We start from the raw sequence: 17,745 nt of genomic DNA on the forward strand, positions 1-17,745 counted from the left end.
TTGCTAAGGGTCCCGGCTTCACTCCATCACCTGTCAAACACAAGCAAAAGAATCTCAGGGCTGTTCTTCCCCTTTGTGGCAACAGCAGCTGCTTCCAGGTTCTTCACCTACTTGCTAAGGAAGGCAAATTAAACTGCCACTCCATGACACCCCCTACCAGCTTGCAAAAGGAAAAGACTGGCAAACACTCAGAAGTCCTCGAAGTAACAGCAACCTCCTTAATAATGCACAGCAGCCAACGTTTCCCCAGGGAATCTCGATGGGCTCCAGAAACCCAACCACTGCCAAATCATCAGAGAAGTTTCTCTTTGCTTCTCACCCACCCGTGACCCTACCTTGTTTTGTTTTTCAACATTCAAATATAAGAACCTTGGTCTCAGAGCTTACTGACACTAGACCCCCAAAAATAAAAGAATGACGGCCATTGCATGGAATCATTTCAGTGAGAAACAGACAAGTCATCCCTTTTCTAACCCACAACTTAAATTGTGCACACATGGAAGGTAAGACAACCAAGAACTCCTATTGAAAACACTCTCTGCCCTTTCAGGAAATCTATAGGTGCCCCTATCTGCAGGGCCCAGGGCACCTTCCAAGTGCCAGGTACCCAGATGGCCAAAGTACCCAATCAACAGATGGGCAATCCCGCCGACAGGACAGAGTCTCTCACATAAATGGAATTCTAGGCAGTATATACCTTCAGACAACTGATGGGGTTTCTTTCAGTGCAACCAGGGAAAAAAAGGAAGCGTATCTTCATTTCTTGTCAGAGGACCAAGACATCAGTGATATCATGTGCCTCCACAGCCAGTGTGCCACAACAGCACAGAGCGGGGGGAAAAGGGAAGGTGATTCCCACTAACTTGGGGCTTGAAATAAAACCCACCCTGGGCCACAAGAAGCGAGGGTCCACCAACCTAATGCCAAAGGGCACTGTACCCTTCTTTCCCAAGTAAGCAAGAGTTTCCAGAAAAATCTGCAAGGGAGAGCTGGGCACGGTGGCTCACGCCTGTAATCCCAGTACTTTGGGAGGCTGAGGCACGTGGATCACGAGGTCAGGAGATGGAGACCATCCTGGCTAACACGGTGAAACCCCGCCTCTACTAAAAAATACAAAAAATTAGCTGGGTGTGGTGGCGGGCGACTGTAGTCCCAGCTACTCGGGAGGCTGAGGCAGGAGAATGGTGTGAACCCGGGAGGCGGAGCTTGTAGTGAGCCGAGATCACGCCATTGCACTCCAGCCTGGGCAACAGAGCGAGACTCCATCTCAAGAAAAAAAAAAAAAAATCTGCAAGGGAGCTAACGTTTCAGTAGGATCCTCTTGAGGGGACCTGGTTTTTGGCCACAGCATCAGCTCAGGTGTTGGGAAGAAGAACTCATTATCGTGCATCAGACTTAAGAGCTCAGTGGCAGTCCCCAGACTTCTAGTGGGGATGCGGAGAAAGAACCCAGCAAGTAAGAAGCACTGCTTGGGAGGGCGTGGCGGCTCACGCCTGTAATCCCAGCACTTTGGGAGGCCGAGGCAGGTGGATCACGAGGTCAGGAGATCGAGACCATCCTGGCTAACAGGGTGGAACCCTGTCTCTACTAAAAATACAAAAGAGCAGGAGAAGGCATGAACCGGAGGCAGACTGTGACCGAGACCATCACTCACCTGGCAAAAAGGAACACACTAAAGAAGCACTGCTTTGATTCCCTTCAATCCTTGGTTGACTTTGGGGCGTTTCCAGAACACTGACTGCATTGCAATTCGGCACAGCTCCTAAAAGCCAGACTCTGGTCCAAAAGCAAGTTAAGATGCTGGTAACAGAATAGCCCTTTTTCCCTCAGCCCTTTGCCCCCATAACTTCCTCTTAACACTCAACATTTCAAGCCTTGATTGAGAGATAACTGCCAACCTAAGATCTCTTTTCACCGCTCCAAAGCAAAGCAATTGTGATCTTGTCATATCAACCAGATAAATCCAACTTAATGGGAATGCTTGATGGCCAAGGACAAGATGCCAAGAGCAAAGCATTGGGTTGGCAGAGTTTAAGTTACTTAATAACATCCAATGCCAACATTAAGTCAGGAATCGTTGGGCATTTGGTAGAGAATTATGAATTAAAGATTATAAAACTGGCATTGAAGCAATGGTCTTATCCAATGGGGAAAATCCTATGGCTCCCAGTTCCTTTGAAGCCAGGCCACACATGGCAAACTCTAAACACATCACTTCCTGGAGGAGATGCCAGGCTGCTTCAACTCGAGATCAAGTACCCGCAGTGTGCATCACAAACATCCAGCAAGTACATAACCCCTGCCAGACTCCTCTGCTCCCAGAGTAGCACAAAGACTCAATCTCTGGTTTCCCCTGCAGGCAGACGAAATGAAGAGGATGTCTTGGGTGGATGAGCACGATCTCATTTCCAAAGAGAACTTAGATGAATGGAAAACACTGGCATGCTACACTTCCACTGCTTGCATTCGACTGAATGCCAAGTCCTCCTAAGAAACACCTGCCTAGCCCGGCGCAGTGGCTCACGCCTGTAAATCCCAGCACTTTGGGAGGCCAAGTTGAGCGGATCACCTGAGGTCAGGGGTTCGAGACCAGCCTGACCAACACGGTGAAACCCTGTCTCTACTTAAAATACAAAAATTAGCCAGGTGTGGTGGTATGCACCTGTAATCCGCAGAAGCATTGAACCGGAGGTGGAGGTTGCAATAAGTGATTATCCTTTACCCACCTGGGGACAAAAGGAACTTCACTTATAAAAAGAAAAGAAACATCTGCCCAAAGAACACCCATAATCATTTCACTTCCATTCTTGACCACTGTACAGTATGCTGAGTACAGTATGTCAGTGTACCTGTCCTCAATACAGTAACCTTCCACGAGACATTGTTCCCAAAACATCGGCCCCTCTTAATGTCAATGAACTGTCCCTCAGACATTTCGCAACACCTCCGGGGTGGGGAGGATGATTCTATCCATCTGCAGTTGAGAGACACTGGTGACAGCGTAAGACCTGGGGTAGCTGAACAGTCTCACTAGGGAGAAAAAATGAAACTTCAGGTTCCTCCCCAACAGCACACAAAACTTGCATGCTCAGGGCATTAACTGAGCCACAGTCAAGCCATAAATCAGCTCTGCCCTAATTCCATTCACCCGAAAGACTTTAAAAAAAAAAAAAACAAACCCTATAGCCAGACTTTCAGATTCTAAGAAGAATACTTTTATTATACACATATCATACACACAACAATTATTTGGGGAACATTTACAAGCAGAGTTCGATTCCAAATCTCCATTTCACCCACACACACTGTACTGCACACTCACCTTAGGGTTCAGCCCAACAGGAACGAGACAAAGTTATTGCTTTCTGAACAGAGAGTTTCAATTAAATAGAATCTTCCAAGCCAAGAACAGAGCCCAGCATTCTCTTAATTCTTAATACCCTGTATATATATGAATAAAACCTTACGATGTTATAGATTACCCCATCACCATTAAAAGTTAATATTAAAATTGGATCCCATGTCTCAAAAAAGTTGTAAGAAGTGCACCAGTATTTACAGACCCCATTAAATTATGCATAAATAAAATCTGTACACTCAACACACCGTTTCTTAAAATACAGAACCTCCACGGGGACTTGGGGGTGACAAGCAGCAACAAATTGCTTCGTGCCTACCCTTTTTCAAGTTTACTCGAAACATCTGAAATAAATATGCAAATAAAGCTTCAGTACCTTAAAGGAACATGTCATTTCAAAGAGTCTCCCATTTGAAGAGTTAACTTTCAAAGTTAAAAAAAAAAAAAAAAAGGAAAAAAAAAATCAATCAGCAGGCTTCGTTTCTACAAGTTTCCTAAAACCAGAAGGCCCCCTTTGAACACGGGGTTTAGAGTGTGTCAGATACCACCTATTAACTAGTTGCTAAGCAGATAGAACCTTTGCCTCCTACCAGAGGACTTGATCTCTGAAGAAGCTAGATACACACTTTTGTTTTTTTTCAAGGTAAATATTTAGCGGACACAAAAACCAGCCATTACCTTAACACTGAAAAGAAAGGTATTGTTGATCTGTTGATCTAGAGCACATCATCAATTTGACATTTCAATGGCTAAGTGTGTGGGTCTGTTGGCCCACGGAATGTATTTAAAAAATTCTAAAACTTGTAGCACCACTTTCAGAGAAGGAAAGAATGGGGTTCAAAAAAAAAAAAAAAAGAAGCTTAATGAATAAAGAGCCAGTACTTGTCACCTTCTGATAATAGGTCCAAAGTTGGGAGATAGCTCAGCGCTAGAGAAACAACTAAGGAATCCAGGGGCGGGTGATCCAGAACCAGTGAAGGCCCTTTAAATAGTAAGGTAGGTAACAAACTCTTCCCCCAGGTCAAGAGGGGTTCCCAGTCTGTGCGGTGGAGAAGGATTTTTGCAGTCCTGTTCCTTCCCTACTCTCCGAACCTTTCTTTGTCCCAATTTTATTTCCTGTGCTTCTCCATTTTCTCCAGGGTTTTGTTAGAATCAGCTGGACTCTGGTCTCCAGGGTTCATGTAGGATTTGTCTATGACAATCAGGGCTTCTTTGATGTAGTTCTGCAGGGCAGACACCGCGGCACAGATGGCCTGGCTGCCAAACCCGTGGGTAATCAGGCTGAAATGAGACAAGCAGTTCTGTATGTTCGTCTCCAAGACTGGGGCGAGCCTGCTGGTCCCGTGGGGTGTCCGGTCTTGGCTGAGAAGTTCTGTGAATTCCTTACACAGCTGCCTGTGAAGACAGTCAGTTGACTCGGTGAGTTCCATCTAGCTCCTTACAGGTCAAGAGCATAGAACCAACTACCCTGAGGCTGGCGCCTGGGAGGCAAGCACAACTGCTTCAACCGAGGAAGGAGAATTTAATACTAATAGCCAACTGCTGCGCTTAGCAACTATTCTGCGCCAGGCTGTGAGTTAAGCTGTTTTAAAGCACTATCTTATTTAATCCTCACTGCAGTTAGAAAAGACAACAGGATTAACTTAACCCCAGCTAACTGGCCAAGGTCACCAGGACTGGTAAAAGTAATGGGGCCTGGATTCCAACCCATGAGCTTAAGGGACAGTTTACCTTGGTACAAGTTGGTTCCAATAAACAAATTCCGTGAGGAACCGGGAGAAGGAAGCATCCCCCTGAAACTCTGACTCCTGACACAGCCTGGTTCACTGAGCTCTATTTTACCCCATTTCCTGGCTCGACTAGTTCTGCTTCATTTACCATCATTTTAAAATCAACTTACTGTTGGTTTCTATGAGAAAATCCACAGCTGCATTAAGTCGTTTTTGAGACAGTTAATTTGCCCACATCTACAAATCCACCCTGATCTTTACATTTGAAAGACAAAAGTCTTGCTATCAGGAGGTAGAAGGCACACAATCTCTCTTTACTGGTTGTGACAAAACAAATCGGGTTTTCAACACATTTTTGTAAGATATGCAAACACAATAATGAAAGGGCAGCTCAACTACTTTGAGCTGAATAACTAAGCAGCTCAGAAGTACTCATGGCTGAGTCATGCACTCTTCTAAATCATACAAAAAGTTCGTATTTGACTTTGTAAAAGAAGCTTCCTCGCCATTTTCTTTTGCTCCGCCCTAATTTATTTCAAGAATATTTCTTTGTTGAACCATCGGAACTGTGGAGGGGGAATCTTCTCAACCTCAAGGTCTAGAGCATTGAGTCATCATCAAATTCAAGTTCAGATACTTACTGGGCCGCCAACAGCATGTTCTTCCTAGCTGCCATCTCATTTCGTCCTCCGAGATGAGGTCTGGTTAAATATTCTGCCACTGGTTTACTAGGAAATTCGGCTTCACAGACATAGGCAAAGTCCCTAGCCAAATGAACAGCTTCACCTAGAATAATCAGCAACAGCTTTTAGGATGGCTGTGGTCACTGAGGCCAAACTGCCCTTTTCCTCTCTTTTTGACACGGAGTCTCACTCTGTTGCCCAGGCTGGACTGCAGTGGCCCGATCTCTGCTCACTGCAACCTCCACCTCCGGGATTCAAGCAATTCTCGTGCCTCAGCCCCCGAATAGCTGGGGTTACAGGCATACACCACCATACCCAGCTAATTTTTGTATTTTTAGTAGATACAGCATTTTGCCACATTGGTCAGACTGGGCTTGAGCTCCTGGTCTCAACCAATGGCTCATGCCAGGGATTACAGACAGGAGCCACAGCACCCAGCCCCCATTTTCTCTCTTTCTAGTATACATTGTCTACCAGTCACACATTGCATGCAAGAATGAAATCATATACAGGGCAGACAACTCAGCTGGTAGGTAGAACTTTCTAGGGATTCTCAGTAGGTCCTCCACCCCAGGAATAGAGGGTGGAGATCACACAACGTGAGCAGAAAAGACCCTGAAACTTCTAACTGCACAGTCAAGTCAGCCCTCTGTATCCGTGGGTTCTGAATCTGTATTCATCTAAACTCAGATTGAAAAGATTCAGGGGGGAAATAATGAATGGTTGTGTCTGTACTGAACATACACAGACTTTTGCCATTATTCCCTGAGCAATACAATGTAACAACTATTTACATAGCATTTACATAGTATTAGGTATTATAAGTAAGTGTTGTAGAGATGATTTCAACTATACGGAAGGATGTGTGTCCGTTATATACAGATAGAACATTTTGAACATCCTCAGGTTTTGGTATGGGACCTGGAACCAGTGCCCCATGGATACTGAGATGAGTAAACTTGAAAAACGTTTACCAGTCCTCTGCTCAACAGATAATCAAACATACCCATGTTTTCTCTTTATATTAAGTAGTATCATTTTGGGGAAGTAGGAAAATTTAAGGGCTATAAACATGTTTGACAAAAGCAAACTAGTCACTTCTCTATAAAACGGCGACAACATCTGACACCTTACTTTTTTTTAATAGTGCCTTTTTACTGAAAGGCAGATCTCTAGAATGTTTCTTTTTAAAAAGATGGGAGGGATGTGCTTCCTAAAACCCAACCTGGAGCACCCTTTTCCCTGTCCGAGTCAGTGCAAGAGCTAAGGGAGGCAACCAAGAGTTATCTCCCACCCAAGAGGTACCTTCCCTGGCTCCAGGGTGCAGGACTGGTGAGCTTTGCAAAAACCCAGATGGTGGAGGTGCCCCCTGGGTTGACTGAAGCAGCCTTGGAGGGCCATTGTTCTGGAACACACTTTCTTATTCAATCACCCTGCCTGGCTAGCAAGAAACCCCAGCAGAACCGCCGATTCTACAGGCAGGACAGCTGTTCTCAGACAGGCAGTTCCTTTCTCCTTGCCCTGACCTCCAAAGGCACTCGTAAAAGGTAGAGCAGGGACTCTGCCAAGTCTCTTTGAGCACCACGGTCACGCCATCAGAGCAAGGAAAGAAAGTCTTCAAAAGAGGGTACTACCACGGGGAGCCCATTTCTCCTTGGCTTCCCCTGCCCATAGTGAGAGCCCTAAGCCTCTCTCAGCGTCCAACTCTTCCTAGGAGCAGTAACAACGTGCTTTGTTTTGTTTTTAAAAAATTATTTTACTTTCCCTTCAGCTCCTTTTAAAGGTTGTGTTGCATTCTTGGCTACTGTCCAGGTTGGGGTAAAGGGGCCCCCCGTTCAAGAAACTGAAATGCTATGTCCTACTATCTTAGCACTGGCGAGAGGAACTTGTGCGTGGGCCAGGGGTTCGATTAGTTTTTTTCTTTGGATGGGAGGAAAGAATAGAGTTGTGAATCGGGCCAGTCGTACTGTATACAAGAGGTTCTCTTCACTGACCACAATCCCCAGCTACAAAATAACCCACAGCTACAAAAAACAGAAGCAGTACTTCTGCTCACCAGTAAGTAACCAGCTTTTATTCAAGGTGTACCAAATGATCAGCTGTTATCTTTCAAAAAAACTGGTTTCATTTAACAGGAAATGCCGACACCCCTAGAGTGTGGTTTCTTAGGTCAGGAAAACCAACCAGTTTCTTTCCTACATTGATTCTCTGAGGAATACAGAAGAGCCTACCTGAGCAGCCAGATACTTAAATGTTAACTTATTTGATAAAATTAACTGTGATTCATTCCAATAAACTTAGAAAACAATTCCAATTGCTTTCATCTCTACTTGCAACCAAGTTTTAAGACTTGTTTTCCATTTTTTCTGCAAGAAATATTAAAGACACAGGCACAAATTAAAAACGTCACAAACCAAAAACAAAGCCCCACTGACCTTCTACTAAGGATGTCAGGAGAGTCACATGAGCGGCTTTCCGTCTCCCAGCCGGAAGATTCAACCCAATCTTGTCCAACTTCTCCCGCAAGGACCGGCCTCCATTTTTCGACTTGGCTCTAAGAAAAAGAAAAATTGACTCTGGCTACTCTCAAAAAAAAAAAAAGAACACACACTTTAAAAATTCTAAACTCCTAAAGTGCTGCTGTCAAAGCTGAAATCCGTCAAAGACCATCTACATCACGTGAACCATAATGAAAAGTGATAGCAAGGTCCTCTTTTAATTAGTCCCCATAAGATACAAAATCAATCTTTCCTAACATCAAACTTTGCATCCCAGAATATTTCAAACCGTATGGGTGCAGATAAATTTTCACTTGTGAAACTACAACAGCCCCACAGAAACCCCCTGGGGAACAAACCCAGGGTGCTCCCCACCTCCCCTCAATACAGATGCTATCACTTCATACATGGGATCAAATTCTAACCAAATGACAATTTGTGAGCGTAGTTTTAGCACTTCCTCCCACATTTGGCACTTTCTAAAAGAGAAGAAATGTACTAAAAACTCTAACCCGATTAGAATTCAGTGGTAGGCATAAGGTCACATAAATGTTAAAAATACCTCCTGGGCCTCTGATACACTCACCTTCAACTACCCAACCACCATGCCTAGAATTGTGCCCCAAGTACCTTCTGAGAACACCTCCCAGTAACGAGGCATTTAAGCATTCAGGTGGGGACAGTCGCCGCTGTACTTCGGCCACTGTCACTTTGTATTTAGACGTAGAGCTGAGGAGGGACAATCTTCCAGGGACTGAGCAGAAGACCTCGGTGGGGTTCATTACGGCCCCCACCAGCTCCTTCTGACAGGGGAGGCTCAGAGGGTTCTTGGTCATGGAAATGGGACCTGTGAATGAAGGTCAGAGCTGACAGTCACAAAAGCTCTCTCTGAGCAAAAGAGACCTTTTCAAAACCACTAACCAAAGCTGAAAGTGATCTTTAGACAAGCATCGTTGCACACCCCACGATCAACTGCAGGCTGACTTTATTTAAAAAAAAAAAAAAAAAAGAGTCTCACTCTGTGGCCCAGGCTGGAGTGCAGTGCTGTGACTCTGCTCACTGCAGCCTCAGCCTGCAGGGCTCAAGTGATTCTCCAGCAGGCGCCCACCACTACATCCAGCTAATTTTTTGTTTTAGTAGAGATGGGGTTTCACCATGTTAGCCAGGCTGGTCTCAAACTCCTGACCTCAAGTGATCTGCCTGCCTTGGCCTCCCAAAGTGCTGGGATTAGAGGCGTCAGCCACTGCACCTGGCCATGGCTGACTTTTTTAAAAAGCCCCCTACTTCAGAGACAAATCTAATCTGAAATTCACAAGTTAACACCTTTGGAAGTTAATTAGTGAAGATCCCAAGCTCGGAGGGTTTCTTTTTTTTTTTTTTCCTAGCAGCTGCTGAAAACTATTTAATTAGAACATTTGTTTTCAGAAGACTGCTTCAATACTAAATAAACGGTGAGTTTTTTTTCCCCACTCAAGAACAACCAAAATCACAGGACACATTAAGATTCTTTGCCAAAATTTTTCAGGGCAGTTGATCACAGTAAATTTAATCATCCAAACTAATACATTCTCAGTTTACTGAAAATTTGTAATCTTTTCTGAGTTTTTCTTTAAAATCCATTTTTCCTCCATCCTCAATCCATTTAAGCAGTTCAAGTAACAGACTGAAACTACCTTCAGTTTAGGCCTACTCTATTTCCCAAAACAGTCAAAATGGTAATCCTGGTAGTCCTGTCAGTTAAGTAACTTAATTTCATAAACCACTCACTCACCAAGTAATCCAATTTTCCAAATCCCCTCCTCCCCCATCCTGCAAAACCCTCCCTCTGACAGATCATTCCAAGCTCTGTTCCTTTTAGAGGTATTCATTTTGGTAGGCCAAATCGCTTCAAAACTTTTCTTGCAGGTCAGAATTAAGGAGGTTTTCCATACACGTGTTTGAAATAAAAAATAAAATCACAACTTATTCAACAATTAAAATTGTTACAGAACCAGCCACTCAACGAAGGTGTGCCTGTGACTTTTTTGTTGTTGTTTTTCAAATTAAATCAGTGTTCACTCGCTCTGGAAGACTTTCTCTCACATTGTGAAACACCCATTGGAATGCAAGGGCATTTTTCAAAGAAAAAAAACTAGGCAGTAACAACTCCGGAGATGAAGACAGAGCTCCTAGGAGGTCGGAGGGAAATCCCCTTCTCTCACTCCTAAAATCTAGCTTCCATGAATCCCCTTCAGTCCCTTCTACCACAAATGTCCCACGTTGGCCACCAAATGTCCCCAACCTTGCCAGTCAACTTCATAAGCCCAGATCGTGGGACCAGAGGAAGACCATGCCACCTTGCTATTTACCTTTGCGAATGACTGTCTGATCGTGCAGCAACAGGTGCTGGTCGTCGACATTCTGGGGGAGAGAGGACAAAATTCCCTTAAGTTCGGGGGAGCCTAGAGGGGTGCGGGGTTGGGGCAGAAGGCCGTAGTGCGAACAGGTCCGGGCAGGAGCCGCAGCGCCGCTCACCTGCACCTCGTCCATCTGGTGAGGCATGTCGTGGAGCCCCAGGTTCTCGGCCAGGCCCGCGGCATCCAGGGCGTGTGCGTGCGGTAGCAGCAGGTCGGAGCGGCGGTAGGCATCCCTGCGGGCGCTCACCGCGCCCGCCTCCAGCCCGGAGAGGTGGGGCAGCAGGCCGGCCGGGCGCCCGTGGTGCGAGGGCAGCCCCGCTCCCTCCTGGCTCTGGCGGCCGGGCCAGGCCTGCTGCTGGCTGCCTGTGGGCGCCGGCTGGTGCAGGGGGTTGATGGCGGCGGCGTACGCTTCCCCCAGATGCGAGTAGGGGTCGGCAGACTGGGAGTAGGCCAGCTGCTGGTAGGGAGGGGGAAAGTAAGGTGGCGGCTGATATTCGGCGACTCCAGTGTGGGAGAGGGGTGGCGCGGGGCTGTAGAGGTGCTGCCCGGCGGAGGAGAGGTGGGGGACTCGCGGATTCCCATTGCTGCTCCCGTCGTGGCGATCCTGGAGGGAAAAAAAAAAACAGGAGACCCCGTTAGTGCGAAACCCCGCTACTGCGAACTGGCCGGCATCGCCGGGCTGCGCGGAGGGCCCCAGGGGACCAACCCCACCCGGCCCCGCGGGGCTTGCCCAAGGTCGGAAGGTACCCGGGGGCAATGCGCCCCGAGGATTTCGTTGTAAGCAAAGAGTGCGCGGAGGGAGGAGAGTCTGGTGAAAAGACCTGGGGGAACGAGTTCTCAAAGCCCGGCGGCGAAGGTCTAGGCGCTGCTCCGAAACCCGAGGCGCTCGGAGGCGCCAAGTCTGAACCCTGGGTCTTGGGCCAGAAAAGGCGGGGGCCGGAGCCCGGGGCGAAGGAGCCAGAGCCCGGGGCGAAGGAGCCCGACGCCCGGTGCAGAGCGATCTCGTGGAGCCCGCCCATGGCGCAGGGACTGCAGGAGGTGGCAGCGCGGCAGGCGCGGATAGAGCGCGCGGCGCGGGAAATGCGCACCTCCCCCGCCCCTGGGACCCTCCCTTCCACGCCCTCGGGACAAAGACCTCCGGGCGGGCGGCGCTCGCAAAGCAGGGCCCGCCACCCTGCGCCGCCCTAGGGAGTGAAGACGGAGCGCGCGCACAGGGCGGCCCTCCCTGCTGGCCAGGCCCAGCCGAGGGGAGTAATAAGTGGGGGCGCCCTACACTGCCGAGGGCAGCGTTCTCGCACGTCGGGTCGCAGAGGGGGCATGAAGGACCCTGGAAATTGGGCAGCCTTCCCCGCGCACGTTCCCTCGCCCCTGGGCGGCCCGACTTAGTTTCTAAAGGATGCGTCCCCATCTGCCCAGGGGTCTCGGGGCGCCGGGAACCTGGAGGAACATGGCGCTGTCGCCTCCTGGCGGAAGCGCCCGGGCCTGCGGGCAGGGGCAGCCCCTCCAGGGCCCGGAGGCGCAGTGAACTCCCGCGAGTCCGTGGCCCGAGCTCCGCGCTCCCAGCGCCCCGGAGCTCGCCTAGCGCTGCCTGCGTCTTCTTCCTCTTCCCGCTGGCCGCCTCCTTCCCTCCCACTCTCCGAAACTCTAGCTCAACCTGTCCGACAGGCTGGAGCACTCGCGAGCGCTTACGGCCCCATCTGGCCTCGGGCACCCCCTCCCCGACTCCCCAGCCCCCACTTCTTTTGAAAGCCAAACTTCGGTTGTTTTCGTGCTTCCCCGAGGAGGTAGCGGGGCAGGTGACGAGCCGGCCTTGGAGGAGTGTCCGCCAAGGTGTCCCTGGCAGGTAGCCTCATCTGACCCCTTTGGACGGAGACTTCGTGCGTAAAAGCCACGTCTGAGGGTTGCAGACGGGGCACTTTTCCGAGAAAACGGGAAGCAGGGCTGTTTGCCGCTTAGGAAAGCGCCTGGTAAGCTGTGTGGGTGGGATTTGCCATTCTCCTTCCAGGCCTCGTTCCCGAGGGGAGGCTATTTAGGAAAAGGCCCTGTACAGGAAAGGGGCCCCGCAGAAACGGACTAAGGGGTGTCCGGAGAAGTGGATCCCGTTCCACCGAGAGGCCAGGGCTCCTGTGCCCTCGTCCCCGACCTCGGTCCGGTGGCCCCTGCCTCCCGGACTGTTCTCGGCGGGGCGGGGCTGCACCCCGGAGCCCCAGCTCACCTCGCAGTCCTCTTCGTACTTGACATTATCGGTTATTTTCCACAACATGGCGTCCGGCGTCCCCCAAAACAGTCGCCAGTTAAATCCAGGCTCCCCCCAGCCCCCAAGCGGTAAATCCAAAATCGGGGTCACGGTGACCAGGCGTCTGCCGCCGCCCCCGCCGCAAGCGGGCCTTGCTGTCTGGGTCACTGGACGCGCATCGGCGGCTCTGCGAGCGTAGATGCTGCCGCCGCGGGTGTCAAGACTGCTGCAGTGGACGGGGAAAGCCGCGCCCGAACTGTGTGTCCTGGCGATAGCCGGGGGACCCGAGCGCCTTAATGAGAAGGAAATTATCATAACTCCTCCCCGGGGGCCGGCGCGGAGGCCCAGGCGCCAGGCGGGGCGGCCCCCAGCCAGTCCCAGCCTAGCTCCGCCCTGCACCCGGGCCTGGCGCAGCGCCGAGCCCCACGCTGTGAGGGACGAAGAGCGGAGTCAGTGGGCGGTGCCTAGTTGACAGCCGAAGACCTGCGAGGCCTGGGTCCCCCGACGCGCCTTCCTTCTGTCACCTCCACCGTAAGCACACCTGAGATTGGCAGAGCTGGGGGAAGGGATCCAAATACTGAAACCCACCCCACTTTCGCCTAAACGGCCTTCACTCCTTCCTCAAGAAGACGGATGTCACCTGGAGTTAAGAAACTGCGCATTTGGGGAGCGACTCAACAACCGGGGTCTCCTCATCTCCTAAAAACACATCCCATCCCACCTACACCCCACTGAGGCTTAAGGTCTGAGCTGGGATCATGCAGCTGGAGCCCTAGTCCGCCAGAGACGCCCAGTTCCCTCCTTGGGCACAGCGCGGTCCCGGCCCCCGGCCAGGAGGAGAGAGGAAGGGACTCCTGGGGAGTCTGCCCCAAGGGCGGCAGAGGCAGCAGACGGTCCTACCCGCCCAGGAGTTGCGGACAGCGGCTTCTCGCCGCTGCCGCCCGAAGCGGCATCTCCTGCGGCTGGCTGAGGCCGGGGGGGAACCCGCGCGCACTGGACCAGCCCAGCGGCCCGGCCCTGCCCTGCCCTGCGGAACGCCGGCTCGGCAGCTGCCTCCGGCGGGCCGGTCACTCAGAAGCCTCTACTCACCCTGGGAAAGAAGCGCCGGGCAGAAATAAAACCCGAGCGCCACGGGTAAGGTGGGGGTGAGGAGGTGCAGGAAGTGGAGAGAGAGCGTGCAGAGAGCTCTCGCCTGGAGAGGTAGACACCCAAGTCCCACATGTTGAGGCAGAAAACAAAACTTCCTTCCACACAAACGCTGCTTCCCTCTCCCCTTCGGTACTTGCCACCCAAACTTGAAAGCAAAGTGCAATATTAATTTTTAAAATTCAAACTAACGAAATTCTTTGGCCCAGTTATTATGCAGCAATTGACTTTCATTGTAAGGGGAACATCGCTAATTCTCGAGGGCGTATTTGTTGGGACGCCCCAACTGGCTCCCTGGGCTGGATTTAAACGTTCTGAGTGGATTAGAGGAGAAGACTATTTCCATTTGATACTGAATACGATTGTGCAATAATCAATGCCTATCAGTACGGTGTCCGCACCTGGAGTAGACCTGACTCTCCCATCCACAGAATGGCGGCATCCACTGCGCCTCGCTGTTCCTTCTCGGGTTCGTTTGAACTTTAGCATTTATTTAGACCCAGGTGGGCCTAAAAGAAAATAATAATAATAATAGGCGTCCTCCAAGGGAAACTTTCCCCCGGCCTTAGACAGCAGCCAAATCCCAGGTGGTTTTCCGACCGGACGCGAGAACAAAATCTGGAAGTTGAAACCACTGAGACTTTTCGGCCAAGCATATCTGCAGGGCTTTGCACTAAGGAGAACAGTGCATAAAAAGACACACAGGACCCTGACACTTGTGTCCCAAAACAGGCTTCTGGGGGTAAAATAAGTTACCGCAGAAGCAGAGCTCCTGGTATTAGCGGCGGCGGAGGGGGACACCTGCCAGAAGCAGAAATTAGACCCAGGCCCGCAGGCACTCCAGAGCACAGGTCCGGGAAGATGGGTCCTAGACTCTCCAGAGGAAGGGTGCGGCGCCTCCTTCGGGCTCCTGGGACTCCCTGACGGGTGCCGCTGGGCTGTCCGACATTCTGGGCCTTCTAGCCCTTGGTTTTATTCCCTGACCCGGCCTGAGGTGCAGCTGGAACAAGTTGTCTCGTCTGTGCTGGCAAGTTTACCTCCCGCACGCTGGGGCCCGGAATGGGCAAGAAGGTGCTCATCCCCCATCCCAGGCCCTGGCTCTCCTTTCCCGCAGAAACACTAGCCAAAGCCGCCCCGAGGAACGGAGATGCCTCCGCGTCTGGGAGCGTCTACGCAGGAGGCGAAAGGAGCCGATGGGCACTGAGGGCTCGCGCAGCGCCGTTCCCTGGGCCTAAAGGACCCAGAGGATCCGGAACCGCTTGGCAAAAGCCATTCATTCCCAAAGAGCTTCCCTGGACCCCGGCGCTGCCCCCTTTCCAATGCGTAAGCGCTCGAACTGGAGCGCAACCTCCGCGCCCTCTGTACGGAAGGAAGGCAGCTACAACAAATCCTCTGTCTTCTCGGCACAGGAGACCCTTCCCGAATACGCACACTCTCGGCTTCTGGGCCGGCACCCAGGCTCGCGCGCGCCCTTGTGAGGAAGCCTCAACCCTTCCTTGACTTCAACTTTTCTGCTCAGCAGAGAGCCGGGAACAGAAGGCTCCAGCATCCAAGACAGCCTCCCTCCAACGTCCCCGCCCCTTGCCCACGTGAAGACGCGGACTGCGTGGCCGCGCTCAAGACAGCCGGCGCCCGCAGAACGGGACCCCTCTGGAACCCCGGAGGCCTCGCAGCCGCCTGGAGAAGAGGGTGGAAGGTTGTCGGGGTTCCCCTCTACTGCCCCCTAGGGAGCCTAAACTCACTTACTCCCTGGAAGCCCTGGACCCACGCCCCTATGAAACCGCAGACCAGGCCTCTCCAACAACGGGAGCGCCCCAAAAGCGCGCCACTTCCAAAGAGGCGCGAGCTGGTGCCTTTGGAAACAGGGCTCCCGGCCCCAGGCCTGAGTCATCCGCCGCCCCTGCCCCCACCCCAGACCGAAGAAGGCGGCCAGGCGGGTAGAGCAAGATTCGGGCAGATCTGCGACTCCTCTTCGGGCCCCAGGGAGGGGACTCCCGAGCAGAAGATGGAGGCCCCCGAGCGCTTTCGCAGACTCCGCGCCACGCGCCGGACGTTTGTCCCGCCTCTCGGGACAGCGTGAGCGCCGGTAGGGACCTCAGTAAGTGGCAGACCCGCCAGGATCAAGCAGGGTGGAAAGGCCCGGGCCTGCGGCAAACCCAGGAGGAGGGGCATTCACCCCCGCCACGCTCCCTTCGCGGCACTGGCACCCACTGGACCGACACTGGTGTCAAAAGGCACCCTGAACTATCTATGTCCAGTAAGGGCACGCCCTGGGGCACCACAGACATCAAGTCACAGCCACTCCAAAATAATTACAAAAATGATTATCGTAAATAACAGATTGCTTTAATAGGGCGCGAAGCGGCCGCCGCATACACAGACGCCTCTGGTCTCAGTCCCACCAGACTCAGTTCACTGCTCGCTTCTTTGCGCTCCGCGTCAGGCCGCATGCTCTTCGTTTAGAACCTTTTGAGCCTTACCTCTTCCTCGCAAACAACTCCTTTTTTCACAGGCAAAGTGAGGCGTGGAGCTGAGGGGCTCACAGGTTCCCAAGCTTCCGAGGAGAGCCCGCGTCCACGTCAGTCCCGGCCCGCCGAACCAAACTTTGTGGGCACAGTCTCTAACCTGACAACCACCTGTCCCATTTCACAGCAGGCAAAAGTGAATTTTTAGTCGCCCAACTACCTGAAAGCCGCAAAGGTGCCTAGGGTTGAAGGCCACCTTCCTAGCGGTTCTAGGGAGCCCGTTGGAGACATGCCTGACTCTCCCCCTGCCCTGCCCCGGGGGACCCCCGCCCGCCGGAGGCCTCACACGCTTGGCCGCGGTTTGGTAGACTCCTGTCACCTCTCCACTACCATCCCGGAGCCCATCCGCACGCACCCTAACCGCTCGGAGCGCAGGCCCGAGGACTAAGGCGGGAGCCTCGTGTCCCCTGAGGCCTTCTCCGCTCCGTGTCCTGGGTCACCATACACTTCCAGGCCAGCTAAGCCCGGCGGCTTTAACTCAGAACTTGGTCGCCGCCAGGCGTGGAGCAGGCCACTGTTGCCAGACGCTACGCGGACCCGTCCTCCTGCGCCAGTACTGGGCGACAGGCAGCCCGGGCAGCACCCAGGAGCCACCCTGCACGCCCCCAGGCGCCCGTCCCACCCGGCGCCACCCCTCGCCCTTCGCAGCGAGTCCTCCCGCAGCCTCTCCTCTCTGCCAGCCCCCGGGGTCGCATCTGCCCTCCACCCAGACACCTCTTTTCTCACCCGTAGGAACTGGAAGCTCATGGTGCCAGCTCTCCAACCCTCTGTGAGTTGAGGAGTTTAAGAGTAGGAGAGACGTAGAAAAAGAGTTCCCCGAGGGCCCAGTCGTGTGCGGTAAACACATGCTTCCAGCGTTTATTTAATTAACGGGAGGGGGAGGGGAAGGGGGGGAAATTCACAGCCAAACGAGCTATCGCGATTGGAAGACTGGCAGGAAAGGTCTTGGTTACTCCTCCCTTGCCCTCCTCCCCTTGGAAACTGTAAACTCTGCATTTGAAAAGGGTATACCCTAGGGTTTTAAATTATCTTTACATATGTATATGACAAGCGGTACGTAGGACTCCTTCAGTCAGAAATTATTTTAAATGTAGCCTACCTCTTACTGACAAGGGATTTTTTTTTAGTTAGTTAGTTTCTAAGACCAAAAGTATTAACATTTCTGGGAATTGT

At 51.7% G+C, this 17,745-nt stretch overlaps 1 protein-coding gene across 2 annotated transcripts; it reads right to left on the reverse strand.

Annotated features, from left to right (window-relative positions):
- Positions 1 to 3,192: 3,192 nt before the first annotated feature.
- Positions 3,193 to 17,393, reverse strand: TFAP2C (transcription factor AP-2 gamma). Of its 2 annotated transcripts, none has more exons than XM_032142287.2 (7): positions 12,881 to 13,168; positions 10,784 to 11,269; positions 10,618 to 10,669; positions 8,900 to 9,116; positions 8,207 to 8,325; positions 5,730 to 5,874; positions 3,193 to 4,753 (listed from the first exon to the last, which is right to left on the reverse strand). In XM_032142287.2, exons 1-7 carry the CDS (start codon positions 12,926 to 12,928, stop codon positions 4,468 to 4,470), a joined length of 1,353 nt encoding a protein of 450 aa, XP_031998178.1. In that variant the 5' UTR covers positions 12,929 to 13,168; the 3' UTR covers positions 3,193 to 4,467. The 2 variants fall into 2 exon arrangements, with proteins under 2 accessions (XP_031998178.1, XP_058289081.1); XM_058433098.1 differs by lacking the exon at positions 12,881 to 13,168 and adding an exon at positions 17,299 to 17,393 and having other exon boundaries at positions 4,313 to 4,753.
- Between the last annotated feature and the right edge of the window lie 352 nt (positions 17,394 to 17,745).

The sequence above is a fragment of the Hylobates moloch genome, unplaced genomic scaffold, assembly GCF_009828535.3.
Source record: "Hylobates moloch isolate HMO894 unplaced genomic scaffold, HMol_V3 SCAFFOLD_21, whole genome shotgun sequence".
NCBI lineage: Eukaryota > Metazoa > Chordata > Mammalia > Primates > Hylobatidae > Hylobates > Hylobates moloch.